Raw genomic sequence first — 17085 nt, 5'->3', positions numbered from 1 at the left:
TACTTTTATCATTTGTTTTTTTAGGGGGTGACTAGATGGCTAAGTCAGTTAAGTGTCCGACTTTGGCTCAGGTCATGATCTCATGGTCTGTGGATTCAAGCTCCGCGTTGGGCTCTGCTTCGAACTCTGTGTCTCCCTCTCTCTCTCTGCTCCTTCCCTGCTCATGCTCTCTTTCTCTATCTCTCTCAAAATAAATAAATAAACATTAAAAAATTAATTACTTTAGTTAAATTTTTGAACAGAGAGGGACAAGTGGAAAAACCTGGATTTTTATATATTCACTTTACTGTATATGAATAATATAAATATGTATATATTTATGTGTATATATGTATATATCTATTTATAAATAAATACATAAGTAATTTACTTAATACACAAGCAAAGTAATTTAGATGCTCAGGAAGGTGACACTTAATTGATCTGAGGATTTAAAAGAATTCATACTGCTTACAAACTCATAAGCCTTACTCCCAGGAGTGGCTTGGATATCTACAGATTCTCGGCATTTATTTTTATCCTTGGAACACCTTCAGGAAATGTCATGTTGTTTCCAGGTTAGCATCAGGGTCCTGCTAACTTACAATCTGCCACTTCTCTCTGTCTTCCTTTGGCCGGGGTTTCGGTGCTTTTCCTCGGCTCTCTGGTTGGAAACTAGGAACCCAGGTGGAGATGAGCATTATGCTAAAGTGCCTACATTTGTTTCTGCGCCTTCTCTGTCATTTCCACAACAGCACTTTGTTTCTCCCCAGGCATCTGGGAACTCAAATTCCCTTTTTAAGTTACTTTTAGTACTTCAAGAACCATCCCAATTAAGTTCATTATGTTGATTATTTCAATGAAGTTACAAAGCAATTAATAACAATTTTGTCAGCCTTCTTCCTTTTGCCAGTATGTTTAGGGAGAACAGGAGATATATTTTAGGGTATCAAGTGCTAATTCCTAGGCATGCAGAAATTATATGCCTCACAGTTTGACACCAAATCTTGTTATTATCTGGCTGCACATTATACTCACGAATTTCAAGCATGAATGGGCAAAGCCTTCATTAAAAATTATGGACCCACTCTTTAGGAAAAAAAAAAACTGCTAACATCAAAGTAAGGCTGGCACTTGGTAAGCTTTCAAAAGCACAGCTCTGTGATTGTTTCAGCCTGATTAACCATTCACACCTTTGCATTTGTTTCAAAAAACTAAACCATCTGCAGTGGTTTTTTTTGTTTTGTTTTGTTTTGTTTTTTCTTTTAAAGGTTTTAAAGAGTAAATAATGTGATTGGACACTGCAGTCTGTTGTTCCTGCAAGTAAACAGAGCAGAGCTAGAATCCAACAAGCTGGCAAATAATGTTTCTCAAAGGGAAGGACAAGTGAAGAAGGCAGGGATGCTAAGGTGGTAACACCCATTGCATCTGAAGAGAAGCTCTCAACATTTTGAAGCTCTACAGGTACCAGTCTTCCATTACCATAGCTACAACAGTGGGTGATTAGCAGTGATTGCCACTCACTGCTCTCATGTTGAAGTGCCATTCCAGGACCTATATAATTCCATCCAATTCTGTCTCCATCCAATACTTTCCATTTACCGCCCCCCTAATCCCTATCATCCCAATGACCACAGGATTTCTCTGCAGATCTCTTCCTCTGACCAGCGCCAGCCATGACACGTGCATCACTCCAGTTGGCTGCTGGCATCTTCTATTATGCGACCCTTGGTCCTCCTCACCACCTTTCTCCTCCACTTGCACATTAGCTACAATCTGTCAGCCAGCTGCACCACAGCAAGGATGCCAGAGAGCAGAGCAGACGCTGACAACTATTGACAGCACGGTCAATAATCACTTTTCCTATTGTGCACAATCTCTGTCATTAACTGTTTTTAGGCCTTGTTAATTTTTTCTTAAAGTTCCTGAGCGCAATTTAATTTTTACAAGAACATTTCTCAAGTTTATTGTTTTCCAACTGTACTAAAACATCCTCTACCCAACATTTAAAACTCAACAATATATGATTAATTTTTTTAAGATGCCATGGCAACCAAAGATTAAATTTGAATTTGAATAAAAGAACTCAGCCTCCCTTAAAAATCTTCTAGTAGCTGGAAAGAATACTAATATAATTTTATGTGGAGTCTTGTCAAGTGCATTCAAGAAATGTCAAACTATATTTTTAGCCACGGAGTTTGCTTAATCCCATAAGACTCTATCTCGCCTTTATGTTGACAAATGAACAGAACTGAAATATCAGGGATCTGAGCTTCTGTCAAGATCCACTTCGCATCAAAAGTTGTTGTTCTTGTGCAGCTGTTTTCTCAAACTTTCAAATTGAAATCTACACTAACCTTACCTTATGATTACCTGGGGTTTGCTATTGAATTCCTTTGTTGTCACACCTTAATTGACTCCAAGCTTTACTTTTTATGTACAAGTCAATGAACTGTTGTGAAAACTCAGTAGGAAAATCAGATGAGAGACTCCTGATAATTGTCATTGACTAGAAAAATGTCATCTTACTCATCTGCCTCCGTTTGCTTCTTGAATGCCATATTTGGCTCCAACTTCACCCCCTCCTTCATGTTTTTCTGCATATAGTCTATTTTACAGAATACAAAATTAGTATTTTAACAACATTTGCAACCTGGCCTTTACTAACATAAACAGGACTAAAAGTGGATGGGAATAAAACTATTTAAATTCATGTCTTATTTTTGCCTCTAATACTCCTGGGAAACTTTACTAATATTTGGAACTCAGGGCCCATCAGAAGGGAAAAATTGAGACAAAGTTTAATGGCATTTAAAAATTCAAATGGACCTACTTTGTATCAAGATTGTATTTTAAGATTCGGCATTTTTCAACACTACTTTTTAGACGTATTTTAGTGAATAGGGACTATGATTTATACACTCAAGATGGTCTAGTCATATTTAGAAAAGCATACTTGATATATAAGTTTTCCTTAAATAATACAATTTTTAATTGTGAATTTTCATCACTTAACATAATTCATGTGTTAATTCCTATAAGCAGTCAAAATTCTGGCAAATGGCATAACATTAACATCAGGTGTATTTATAGAGTTACCTACTTAAAACTGGCCTCATAAAAAAAATCCTCACTTAAATAGTTTTCTATGAAAAATGGTGAAAATACAATCTTGGTATTACTTCATATTCATGTGGGAATGACAGCATAGTGAAAATAAAAAGATGTTAAGATTAGTAGAAAGTCTTCATTCAGAAAATGCAAACTGCAAATTATATTTTAAGATGTTCTCATTTATGAAACACTGTAACTTTTTAAATTAAGTAACACTATTAACAGTCATAATTCCACGTGCTTTATATTTTATCTCACAGCAGTTCACAGCTGTATTGTCTAAGTAATAATTATGAAAAGTAAGCCACCCCCTGGGCAAATGGCAATAATACTTGCTAACATTTAATGAGAGGTAAGAATTAAATTAATGCATATGGAGAATTGGGGGAAAGGGTCATATGCTGGTGGGAGGGAGGATGCATTGGAAGAAAGTTTATGTAAATGACACTGTATTCAAATAGGCAAAATTATAAGCTGTTTTCTGTATTATGAGCGGGAAGGAGATGAGCACATACCTGTCCTAATAGCTAGAGAGGTAAACTCGTTGAATAACTTGAGCTCAAGCTCAGGCATAGGGATGTTGATCAGCTTTATAGCAAAGCTGGCATTCTTTTAGGGGAATCTGTTTTGAGTATCAGAAGCAACCCACACTTGAAAGTTGCTCTGTAAGAAACCCAAATCAAGTTCTAGAGTTAGCACTGGAGGCAAGGGTAAATTTATTGAACACCTACATCGCCCTGTGGCAATGTGTGGGTCCCGGGGAAGCCCACCCTCTCATCCTTCTTGGTCTTCATTCCTGCTTCTTTTTTGTGAAGTCTCTGAACACCAAAAGATTCCTCCCCTGAGTTTCCCTTCAGCTTTGATACTGGATGGTTCTGAGCCCACAACATACGTCAAAATATTCCCATGCAAAACTTCCTAAAACCACCTTAGAGAAATGATTGCCAACTTGCCTGTGTATTAGAATCTCACATTTTAAAAAATTCCAATGCCCAGGCTATAATCCAGACAAATTAAACCACCATCTCTGGGAGTGGGACACAGGCATCAGTTGTTTCTGAACTTCCCCAGGTAAGTCCAATGTAAAGACAAATTTGGGAAAAACTGCCTTATGGAACTCAGGTTAAAAAAAAAAAAAACAGTGGAGCAACCAACCAAATAGTAAGCTGGGTTCATTGTGCCTATAAAGAAACTGCCTAAGAGCTTGATAAATACCGACATCTTAATGACATTTATATTCGTTTAAGATTTTCACAATGCATATTCATTTAGAATGCATGTGCACATCATTTCCCTGTGATAAAGCGAAGCTAGTCAGTCAACAAATACAGTATGAGTTTTCAGTCTCTCTGCACACATGCTGGTAGTGGCTAACCTGACCACAATAACAAGCATTTCATTGACACTTCAGAAAGTGTTATTATAAAAAAAAAATTTTTTTTGTCCACTTGAGCTTGAACTGTTGAGTGGAAAGAGTGCTAAGTGGAACAAGGCCTCTGGTTGTTCTTAGCAGCTGTGATTAGAGTGCAGGGAGTTCTGGTCTCCCCTGCCTTTTAGAAGTAAGAACCAAACAGGGAGGACCCACCCTGCGGAGGACACACAAGTTTATGGGGTGTGATGGAGATGTTCTAAAATGGCACTTGCCCCAGATTCACTCCTCACACTGACCTTTCAACGTTCATGTGATGTGTCAGCTTCCAGCTTAATGTTCCCTGTTTATAAGGGATAAAACAGATGACAGATGACCGGGGGGGGGGGGGGGGGGGGGTGGGCAGAATTCGTGAAGTTACATCCTACTTTGCATTCCTGGTTTGTTTGTTTGTTTTACTAAATCAATCTTGAAACCTCTTCATAGGGAATATGCGCTCTGGTTCAATATAGCCCCTCCCTCCACCCCACACACCCTTTTATCTCAAACCAGATGTTTCACACTTTTACTAGATGGGTCTGGCCCTCAGGGCATTTGAATCTGCAATTCCAGTATTTATTATTTATGCAAGTTTAACACAGAAAGCTACTGCCATTCATTAAAACCTCACCACAGACTATGACTTGGGATGCTGAAAGAAGATTTGGAAACTCTGAGTAGACCAAAAGATGTGGGACAACACGCCACACAGCACGAGCTCTGCCAGCCCAGAGTCTCATGAGAGGCTGACTGAGGAAAGTCCCTGAAGAAGGTTCCTTCAGTAAGAGGAAGTTAACTTCAAATGCAATGATATTAGAACTCCACTTTCGCCATATTTAAGATGTGATGTTTACTCTCTCACACATTTTTTTTTCTCATTCTGTAGATGCTTGCTGCGTATTTATTACGTGAATAGATTCATCAGTACGTGAGTGAGACCCTCGGAAGGGTCTTGGACTACTAAAGGTCTATAACTTCGTGTCATCAAAATTTGGTAAAGTATTCAAAAAGGACACATAGAGATAACTTAGTTGATGAGTTTTATTATGTAGAAAATAAGTTTGTGAGGAAAAAGAGTAGTTTAAATGGAGGCAAAAAGATGTCTGAGGAAATATTGGCGCTAAAATAGTACTAAAATGAATGTGTACAATCTTCCATTTAGTAGAATATGCTATGAGCATCCCAGGTCCTTTGGCACTAAAGAAAGTATTTTCTCAAAAATATTGTGATCTACAGAGATATCAATTGTAAGTGTCAACAATTTCAGACAGATACCAATAACACTACCTTATAAGGCTAAGAAAATAATGTAAATAGGTACCAAGAATAATTATTGTTTGTTTTTTAAGTGATCATGTAATCAAAATAAAAAATTAAAAAATATATTTGTTTTAATACACATGGATATGTTATTTTTACATTTTAGAAAAAAATGAATTTTAAGTGGCCTTTAAAAGACATTCTATACCTATACCAATATAGTAAAATCAATCTGTTGATTAATAAATATTTCAAAACTTACATAATTTTAATTATATTTAATCCCGTTAATACTCAAAAGAATCGTGTAATAAGCTTATCTAATAAACTAGCAGGTCACCATATAAATAAATATTCATTCAATGAATGAATGAATGAGTTTAGATATCTACCACCTAGGTAGGCACAAAATTGGTTCATTTTGCCAATTTTTTACTGAAGCAAAATAAAATGCATTTTTTTTCAATCTACACTTAGATTTGCCAAAAATCTTCCACTGATTCTATCATCTCTAGTTGAAATTGAAAATGCCAAATAGAAATTAGGACAATTATAACATAAGTCAAAGAAGAAAGTAGTCAGATCGTGAAAATTATTCAGTTTCATTTTTTTTTCAATAGCTACAGGTTCACAGTATCTTTTATGATGTATTTTAAAACCTTTATAAGAGGTGCTATTCTTTCAGTGAAAACAGATGGCTTCTCTCCAGGTTTCCTGCTTCATCTCAAGTGCCTGACTCTAACGTAGGCATTGTTTCTCATATAGCCTCTGCTTAGAAGTGAAGAACAATTAGGAATTTTTAAGGTGGCACATGTGTTGTTCGCTCTGTGAACCCCGGTCTATAGTATTAAAGAAACTACTGATATGGACCTAGTGGTCTGTTGTATTTGATATCTTTGGAAATGTCAAAGGTATTTATTTGATATTATACCTAACTTGTAAGTTCCACTACTGTTCTATGCCTAATTGACTCCTTACCTTGCGCACTATCATGTTCACAAAGCAACTCAAGACACTCAGTGAACAACTTAAATAGACTAGGGAAGGCTACTGGAGTCAGGCACAGGGCCGGGATAAACCTTAACATCTTCTGCCAGCCAGGGCAAAAGGAAGTCTTCTATTTCCCAATCAGCCTTCAGATATGTAAGAAAAGAGAAGAATATATGCCAAACATGATTTTACTTAACCATTCATTACCAAAATATTCCCCCACTCACTTAAATACTTCAATTTCTTGAAATATGATGTAATAGCTTTCATAAAGCAACCACAAAACATAATACTAGGCACTTCATTGCCATAAATTTCTTTTTGATGTTTACAGAACATTTAACTACAAATGCAACATACACTGTGAATATAAAAATCTTTAGTGCTCTAAAAATCCTTGGGGCAAACAACTGCTAAAGGATAGCGATTTCATATAAACAAAACACTTAGTGCTGAAATAACCAGGAATTGCAGTATCTCTCTTAATGGTAGTATAATAGAAAGCTATTCTTTACTTTCTTCCAGTCCCAGAAATGAGATGATTTCAAGCACCTATATCTGTCAAAAAGCAGTAAGAATAGCAGCTGAGTTTTCTAAAATTTAAAAGTAATACTTTGGCTGGGATGTCACGTACTGTCGCTTAGCACCTAAAAAGATCTGCACTCCCCTTGCCCCAATTAATGGTACAATTCAACAAATTTTATTAACATGCTAGCAAAAAAAAAAAAATTAAACCAACTTCTATGTCTATATTCCACCTCTTATTGAGATCCTGATTAAATATTCCCAAGAAAATTATTCTGCTCAGCAAGATAGTGGAGTAGTTAAAAGCATTGAAGACTTTGGAAACTGAAAATTCTGAAATTTTCAGAAAATAATAACTGAAAATTCACACACACACACACACACACACACATGCATGCACGCACACGCATACACACACAAACATACAGTGCTTGGCGCCTAGGAAGAGGTACTACGTAAAAGTTAAAAAAAAAATTACAAGGGGAATAATCTAACTACTTACAAAAACTTTTACCAAAAAAACAACAACAAAACAAAAACAAAAACAACCCACATAGCTTCTTTCTGAAGTTCTAATGTACACTGATATTAGCAACTAGTACTCATTGTATTATTGACTTTGAAAGGAAAAATAAATATCAGTGTTTCCTGGCTTTTATTTAAACTTCTTTGGGAAAATTATTGATAAATGGTACTTTAAAGGTGTGAAGCATTATGTTAGGAAAATGATAAAGAATGTGTGGACAATCCTTCTTTCCTCACCTGCCCTGAGGAAGTGTAAACCCAGAAACAGAAATACAGTATAATGGAACTGAAAGGTGATGAAATTGGAAATGGGAAAGATGAAAAGTGAGTGTTTTCTGCCTCTAATGGGAATGTCTCTCTGTAAGAGATGGCCTTAGTGTCTTTCCTATTTTATTGTAGTTCAATTCAGTACATTTCCATAGATGCCTTTCATACTTAGCGTATAGTCCATAAATTTCTAATAAATGATTATAAATTACATACAATACACCCATAACATACTATGAATTTCCAATAGACATTGAACTCAGAAAAGTCATAGTGGAGCCAGAATTTGGGCTTCTATTCTTAAATATCCATGTGCTATACTACAACCTATTTTACTCAGAAATACTTTTTTTATTTCATGCCATATTGTCAATACTTTAAAAATCCAAGAGTCCTGAAAATTAAAAGACTCTTGATCACAATTTGTGATGCTCTCTGAAAATAGGTTAGACTCTCCTGTCTTATTAATTTTTTAGTGAGAACTTATTATTTTGAAGGAACATGAAACACAATGCTAAAATATTTATAGAGATGTTAAAATATTTATATGTGCAAAAGCAAAATGACCATATTTGGCTCTAAATTTTCTAATGAATAAAAAGGTAATGTAAAAAATAATTCTTCTATTATGCTCTTTGTTTCAATCAAATGACCAGATGAACTGGCAACGATTTTCTTCAATTACAGGTACTACTAAATCTTGTGTCTTTAGGTTTTGTCTGTGTCCATGTTGGTGACCTGCCCAGATCCTCTTCACCCACCGGTACACTCCACTCCCCAAGAACATAGCATGCACCCAGTGGACCAGGCCAAGTGGAGATTTTACCTGCAGCCATATTGACCACATCTTTGCTTGCCTCTTTTCCCCACTCTCCCCTGGGTCTCTCGTCTCCTTACAGGTTTCCCTGAAGAGCACTCCCTCAATAAATCATGTGCTCCCAAATCTATGATGCATGCACTTTTTTAGGGAATCTCACTTAACACAGAATCTTTATAGAAAGAATACATTATTAACTAAATTCTTGAACCAGTTTCCACTTGCACTGTATAAAATAATGAAATGAAACCAACAAATTTATCAAATATGGGGTTAACCAATCATGGAGGTAACTGAAGTCATGAACTGCTCCAAAGAACAGGCAAAGAAAAGAGAGCAAAACATAAAAACTCAGAGTAATGCCAAGCTCTTGGGTTCAGCTCCAGTGGCTAAATATCTCATTTGTGTTCTTCCATTTGTCATATACACTTGCTCAATGAGTTTGCTAACTCTAGTCCTTTGATTCCATCTTTCACAGCATATAAATTCTTCTTTATTATTAAGTTGAGTAAAGCTATTATTGCTACCTTATTTCAGATACTAAATCAATTCAATTATGCTTTATATTCTGCCATTTTGATATCAGTGGAAGAGAAATAATTAGAAAACTGGCATTGATCATAATATGAATTGTCAAGCTCAATTCCAGATGGAATAACAAGCTAGATGTGATGTCAGTTTTATTATAAGCTATTGTTCATTGACAAACTTAGCATTTGCAGTCCACAACATAATGGCAGGTACGTAATAGGAAATTTTTAGCTAAATAAGCGATTATTAACTTGGTGAAATGAAAATAACAGAAATAATCACAACCCTCTCTTAGTAAAGCATGGGACAATAATAGAAAATAAGCAGCAAGCATGGGACCACAATAAAAACATGTGACAAATTTTAAGTTAGTATGTATGTGTGTATATATACACATATACATAGATATAATATATACACAAGTTTTAAGTTAGTATGTATGTATATATACAAATATATAATGTGTGTGTGTGTGCATATATCTATATATAATTTCATATCTTCTACATTTAAGCTAGAAGGAATATTTTTCTCTGAAACCTGCAGAAACACTCCCTCACTCTATTCTGTTCCAGATTTGTAAATAAAGACTGATTCAGGAGTATTAATTATTCTCAAGCATACACCATTCTTTCTCTCTGCCTCTGTCCACTGAAGTTTAACCAGTTTTCTGTCTTATGTGGGAATAGCTCTGTGCTTAAGTGGCTGAAGGGTTATATCTTCACCTAGCTTCCTTCCACCCCCAGAGCCAGGAGAAGAACTATGCCAGTGACAGCAATAATGGCCATTCAAAGAACCCTCTGGCAGGATCTCTAAAGCTCAATGTTTGTTTTACCTAAGAATGCCTTTAGGGGCGCCCGGGGGGCTCAGTCAGTTAAGCATCCAACTTCAGCTCAGACCATGATCTCACGGTTGGTGGGTTTGAGCCTCACATCGGGCTCTGTGCTGACAGCTAGAGCCTGGAGCTGCTTCGGATTCTGTACCTCCCTCTCTCTCTGCCCCTCCCCTGCTTGCACTCTGTCTCTCTTTCTCTCCCTCTCAAAAATAAACATTAAAAAGTTAAAAAAAAAAAAAAAAGAATGCCTTCTATACTCAAAGGATACATCACAATGCTGGGAGAATTCCATCAACAATCTATTACTTCCAACCAAGGGTGTTTACAAGCATGTGTCCTCCTGGTATGGAAACAAGCTCAGAGGACAAGTGCTTACGGGGGTGAGGGGATAGGAAGACCCTGAACAGTACAGTTCTCCCTCCACCTTTTAGAATGCCCATTTTACAACACTAAGTCACAAAATGGAGCAATGAAAAAAGAAATGGAACTTAATGCTTATGTGCTCTTATCATCCATTTATTCTTCAATAAATGTTTCTTAAGCATCTATTTATGCCTGGTACTGTGCTGAGTGCCACAAGTGATACTGGAACGCCCCTCAGGAAGTTTATAACCAAGTAAAGAAGAAAGAGTTTTCAGCTTTACCTCTTAAATAAACACAGCCGTTTGAAACAAAGATAATAGCAATATAAACATGAATTACACCATCTCTTTGAAGGAACAGAACACATGTGAAACATAAGAAGGCAAATTTGTCACTCAAATACTTAGAGAGATAATGCAGTACTTACAAAATAGGCACACTTAAAATAGAAGGGAGAAATATATTTTTAAAAACACTTTTTTTTTCTACAATCATATTCTTGCCAGAGATTCAATGGAGATAATTAAGCAAATTTTAAGATTTTACTTCTTGTTGTAGTCCTACAAATCCTACAAAGGCTATGTTTTATCAATCTAAAGACATTTCTACATAACATACTAAGTTTTTGTAGCTCTAATAGAACTCTGAATTTCAAGAAGAAAAAAAAGTCTGTTAAAATCACACAAACAGTCGCTATACAAATGTGAAATAAAGGTAAAGCCAATGGGCAAACAACTACATTGTTTTTTGTATGTATGACGTCTCTTTACAGGGGAAGCTTTGCTAGTAGTAACACATATACACACAGAAGTCCACAGACAATCCTGGGAAAAATATGCCAAGACCAAGCAAGGTTCCATGAGTAGTAAGACGTGATACATACCATATATGGTTTTATGATGAAAAATGCTTCTTGACTTCAGTCCTCACTATGTGAATTGTCTTCTTTAGGTCATGGCTCAACTTTACCATTTGTACCCTCCCTGGCCCCCTCCCGCAAACATGAACCTCAAACCTGGACTCTGATGTCCCTATCGCTGTCATAAGCCATTTACCATTGACTGCTGTAACAGAAAAGCCACTAGAGCAGGAAGAGGCAAGGGCTGCAGAAAGGAGATGGTTAGGTACAGATAGACAGGAAGTGATTTTTTCTTCTGCTATTAAATGAAGGGCAGAAGAAAATGCCATCTTGATGTCCTCAGAATCCTCTGCCACCTTAGACCTGAGCAGAGCCTGTGATCTTTGTCTTCTGCAGGAGGGGATAGTAAAACTGCAGATATGTACAGTGGCATGGGCCGACACCCCCTGCCCCTCGCTCAATGGCAGAGGGTGGGCAAATTTGTGGATACGTGGCAATGGTGTCGCATGAGACACCCAGTGCTTTTATTTCATGCGTGTCTTCATGGCAGAGCTCTTCGCTGCTCGTATCAACACAAAGGGCCAGCTCAGGGCTCAATGACACCACTGTCATTTTATGTATTTCTTTTACATGAATTTTTTAAAAATCTATCTGACCAAACAAATGGTGACGTTAACCCTGACTTAATATATTATTTTGTCCTCTGCATGAGGCATCCCACAGAGCTGGGAAAAGTCAGGATTGCCAGGAAGCTGAACCTAGTAGAGCTTGATGCTCGGCAGTGTGAGGGTCAGAGAGATTTGTCAGGTTGGTTGACATCAGCCTTGCCTCGGGATCTCATCAGTTCTGGTGTGCCTTTTAAAACCATGAGGAAGTTTTGAATTATTTCCATAAAAGAAAAATTCTCCACTTCAGAAATACATTAAAAGGCACACTTTTATTGGAAATGTAAATAGTCACTTACTTTTCCATGACAGTCACCTTCATCATTGATATTCACTTCATGATGAGAATTCTATAGACAAATGAAGGTCAAACCTCCTTAGACTCCTCTCATGAGGAAAACTATTATTTTTTAAAATGTTATCAATGCACACATATGTAGACATATAAATATTTATATGGAAACTTACCACCTAGTCGGTGAATAAAAATGGGAATAGAAATGAGGTGCTCTGGGAATCCTCCCTGTGTGACTGTACTTTCAAATCAGGAGAGCGCTGTTTCTTTTGCCATTTGTATCCCTGTGTCTAACTGGGAAAGGTCAATATTTCATATAACATAAACAACAAAGGACTTTGGATTCTTTCTCAGTTTACGGAAAGGAAAACATGTGAGGTCCCAGAAGGTTAAGTGACTTAAGATCAATCACATTGCTGGGTTAAACCTAAAACACATTTTTCTGGATTCTCAATCCAGTCCTACTTCTGTGGTATTGGAAGTATTGATCAGAGTAATAATCTATGGTATTGAAAAAGGCAAAAAGTTACCAGATTAGCTAGTGAAAATAGAAGGTATTACAGTAGTAAATTTAGTAAACTAGGAACATGAGCCAGACCTTAGAGGAAGAGAAAGACCACAGCTAAACTGTGGAATTATTTGCACTCTGCTAGGCCACAAGAGAAGGGCAGAGAAGTGCACAGTAGAAATCCAACCACAAAAGGTAAAGGTCTTTGGTCAAAGCTGCACCATGTGTTTGCCTCTCAGGGCTGCCCTAGAAATTGCCCCCCCCCCACCTTATGATTCAAAAGAAAAAGATCCTGGGGATCCTGGGTGGCTTAGTTGGTTAAGCTTCTGACTTTGGCTCAGGTCATGATCTCACAGACCCCACTTTGGGCTCTGTGCTGACAGCTCAGAGCCTAGAGCCTGCTTTAGATTCTGTGTCTCCATCTCTCTTTGTCCCTCCCCCATTCACTCTCTCTGTCTGTCTGTCTCTTCCTCAAAACTAAACATTTAAAAAATTTTTAATTTAAAAAAGAAAAACAAAAGAAAAAGATCCTAATTTAAAAAATGAAGTAAATTGAGACAGAGCTACATATGGCCTAGGAAACACTACCTTGAGGGAAAGTCTGGGGAGGGATTCGGTAGAATTGGGCCACAAACAGATACCGATGTCATCATGGGAAAGAAAATGATTTCTGGGGGTGCCTGGGTGGCTTGATCAGTTAAGCGTCTGACTCTTGATTTTGGCTCAGGTCATGATCTCACAGTTTGTAGGTTCGAACCCCACATTGGGCTCCACACTGATGGGGGAAAGCGTGCTTGGGATTCTTTCTCTCTCCTTCTCTCTCTCCCCCTTCAATTCTGTCTCTCTGACTCTCACTCTCTCCTTCTCTCTCAAAATAAATAAAATAAAATAAGAAAGAAAGAAAATGATTTCTGTATCAAATGGTGGATCCTGAAAACTACAGACTGAGGTCACAGGGCTTGTTGGTCTGTGCTTCTCCCCTGACTTTGCTCAGGGGCAGTGTTAACGTGGAAATCAGGAAGTCATGTGCTGTATTGCCTTAGTGTGTCCTGGCACTGGAGGCTGGAAGGGAACTGTAGACATTCTGGCCCCCGGGCCTGGGATAAGCTGGGAAAAGCATGAATGTCTACAATAAAGCATTTATGTCCACCTCATACTGCAGCATTTTAAGTCCTATTACAGGACCACACACTTAATCTTCACAGAAACTTGTAGCACGAGCAGCAACTACTAACCCCTTTAGAGAAATGTACAAGCAGGCTCAGAGGATTGTATATTATTTGTGGAAGATCAAACTATATGTGGCAAGGTCAGAGAATCCAAATTTCTGATTTCTCTTTTCCATTTTATTAAGCAGATTCACCATCAAAATGGAGTAAAAAAAAATCACAATCCACAGTTAATGCAGATATTTTTCAAAAGGCATTAGCTCCTATTTCAAGAAAGTTACATGTTTAAAGTTTTCTTTCTAAATAGGTTCCCTTTTAAACGGCAAACTATTTTCTATTTAGTTTCCCTTCTAAATGTTTTTCCCAATGGAAATAGAAACTTTTGACATGAGGCAGCCTGGTCTTTATGTCTGGCTTATATTCATATTCTCTCTCTCTCTCTCTCTCTCTGTCTCTCTCTCTCTCTCTCTCTCTCTTAGTTTTCTGTATTTTTTTAAGTAAACTCTATGCCCAACATGGGGCTTGAACTCAAAACTCTGAGATCAAGAGTCACATCTCTACCAACTGAGCCAGCCAGGCACCTGATGTCTGATTTGTTCTAACTGTCACATCTAGTGACTACAAATAAAATAGATCACTTTTCAAATCTAGATCTTAAAGTTAATGGAACGGGATACATTTGGTAACCTGTTCTGTTAACATTCTAAAATTGAACACAGTGATAGGAGGCTCAAAAACTAGGCTATACAAACCTTTTGGTAGTTACTTAGTACTCTTGCAAGATGATCACAGTAGTAGCAGTTAAGATGTAACTGCTTCCTGTCTCCTGAAAACACCTGCTCTAGGTAAGACACAAAGCTATCCATAGAAAGGGCAGTAACTGTTGTGACAACCTTTGGAACACATTTGTAGGGGCATGTCCCTACATGTGACATGGCAGGGCATCCTTTCCTTTGGTTGGTCCTCTCATTTTCAAGTGAATGGAAGAATAAAGCTAATTACTTTGAAAGGCATCAACAAAGGTTAATACGTTCCATTTTTATGAGAGTTATGCTCTTTGTACTCTGAGATTCTCTTATAAACTTACAGGACCTAGAGCCTTTGAGCTACATACTATATTTAATTAATCCAATGGTTAAAAACAGAGTTATTCATTTATCAATGGACACTTGGGTTACTTCCATATCTTGGCTATTGTCAATAATGCTGCAATAAACAAAGAGGTGCATATGTCTTTTCCAACTAGTGTTTTTGTTTTTGGGGAGTGAAGAAGATGTAATACACACACACCTACACACACACACACACACACACACACACACACACACACACACACAATGGACTATTACTCAGCCATAAAAAAAGAATGAAATCTTGTGATTTGCAAAAACATGGATGGACCTAGAGGGTATAATACTAAGCAAAATAAGACAGAGAAAGAGAAATATCACCTGATTTCACTCATATGTGGAATTTAAGAAACAAAACAAACAAATAAAAAGAGACAAACAAACAACCAGACTCTTAAATACAGAGAACAAACTGAGGGTTGCTGGAGGGAGAGTGGGCAGGGGGATGGGATAAATCATTGATGGGTATTTATGGAGGGTCCTTGTTGTGATGAGCACTGGGTGTTACATATAAGTGATGAATCACTAAATTCTACTCTTTAACCTAATATTACACTCACTATATGTTAAATAATTGGAATTTAAATAAAAACTTGAAACAAAACAAATAAACAAACAAGAGGCAAAAAAAAAAAAAAACCACCCAGATTCTTAAATACAGAGAACAAACTGGTGATTCCTAGAGGGGAGGTGGGTGGGGAATGGGTGAAATAGACAAGGGAGATTAAGAGTACATTTATCTTTTTTATTTAAGCATTTGTTTAATATATATTTTTGAGAGACAGAGAGAGAGAGCAAGCAAGCAGGGGAGGGGAGGGACAGAGGGAGAGGGAGATACAGAATCCGAAGCAAGCCCCAGGTTCTGAACTGTCAGCACACAACCCGACGTGGGGCTCGAACTCACCAACCATGAGATCATGACCTGAGCCAAAATCAGACACTTAATCAACAAAGCCACCCGGGTGCCCCAATAGTATACACTTATCTTGCTGAGCACTGAGAAGTGTAAAAATTGTAGAATCATTATATCAGACACCTGAAACTAATATAATACCATACATAAATTACACTTGAAAAAAAATTTAATGAAAACAAAAAGCAAAAAAAAAAAAAAAAAAGAAGTTACTCTCTTGACAGAGGAACTCAGCATGAAATATGGTTTGTCTATTTGTTGCAGGCTTATAATAAAAAATATGAATAATGCACCATTAAGTTAGTATGTTCAATGAAGAAAACAAATGTAGAAAACTATTTTAAAAGCCCTAGCTACCCTTGTGATGAGCATAGCATAACATACAGAGATGTTGATTCAGTACATTGTACAACTGAAACTAATGTAAATTAGGTGTCAACTATACTCATATAAAAACATTAAATGAAAGTAAAATAATATTAATACAATTATAAATATGTGCTATGAAGAAAATTTTAAATAAAAATAGTCATTAAGAATACTTCTTCTGAGACAGGCCAGACAACATTCACATGAAAACTGCACATGTCAAAAAAAAAAAAACAATCCTTTTTTGACAGACACAATTTGACATGTGCAATAGGAAATAAAAAAAAAATTCTATTAATTTTATGAATGTGTATATGTTTGTATGCCCATACATATAGATAGATATGTATGTATGTTATAAATAAATATTTCCTGGTGGACAGCCATCATTAATATTATAGTTGCATTAATTTTCCCCCTGAAGTAAACAAATACTACATATAATATCTAAATTTTCTGTATTCATGAATTTGTTTCACTCAAAAGAGAAGTAACTCTTGCTCTAAATCCATCAAAAGTGGTGTTCATCCAACATTATGAACATGTCTTCCAGTTAATGTTTG

The 17085-nt window shown here is 36.8% G+C and overlaps 1 protein-coding gene across 6 annotated transcripts in view; it reads right to left on the bottom strand.

The window, feature by feature from the left end:
* The window catches only part of TMEM117 (transmembrane protein 117), a 483102-nt gene that overhangs the window by 217728 nt on the left and 248289 nt on the right, over positions 1 to 17085 (bottom strand). For 2 of the 6 annotated variants that reach the window (XM_053226143.1, XM_053226144.1), the window contains exon 5: positions 12438 to 12488. The exons of the other annotated variants lie outside the window; for them this stretch is intronic. In XM_053226143.1, coding sequence (XP_053082118.1) covers positions 12438 to 12488 — 51 coding nt within the window. The remainder of the gene's footprint in view (positions 1 to 12437; positions 12489 to 17085) is intronic. 6 annotated transcript variants of the gene reach the window in all.

Source organism: Acinonyx jubatus, chromosome B4 (assembly GCF_027475565.1).
Source record: "Acinonyx jubatus isolate Ajub_Pintada_27869175 chromosome B4, VMU_Ajub_asm_v1.0, whole genome shotgun sequence".
NCBI classification, from domain to species: domain Eukaryota; kingdom Metazoa; phylum Chordata; class Mammalia; order Carnivora; family Felidae; genus Acinonyx; species Acinonyx jubatus.
The sequence above is the reverse complement of the archived record's forward strand: the minus strand, read 5'-3'. Positions and strand labels throughout refer to the sequence as shown.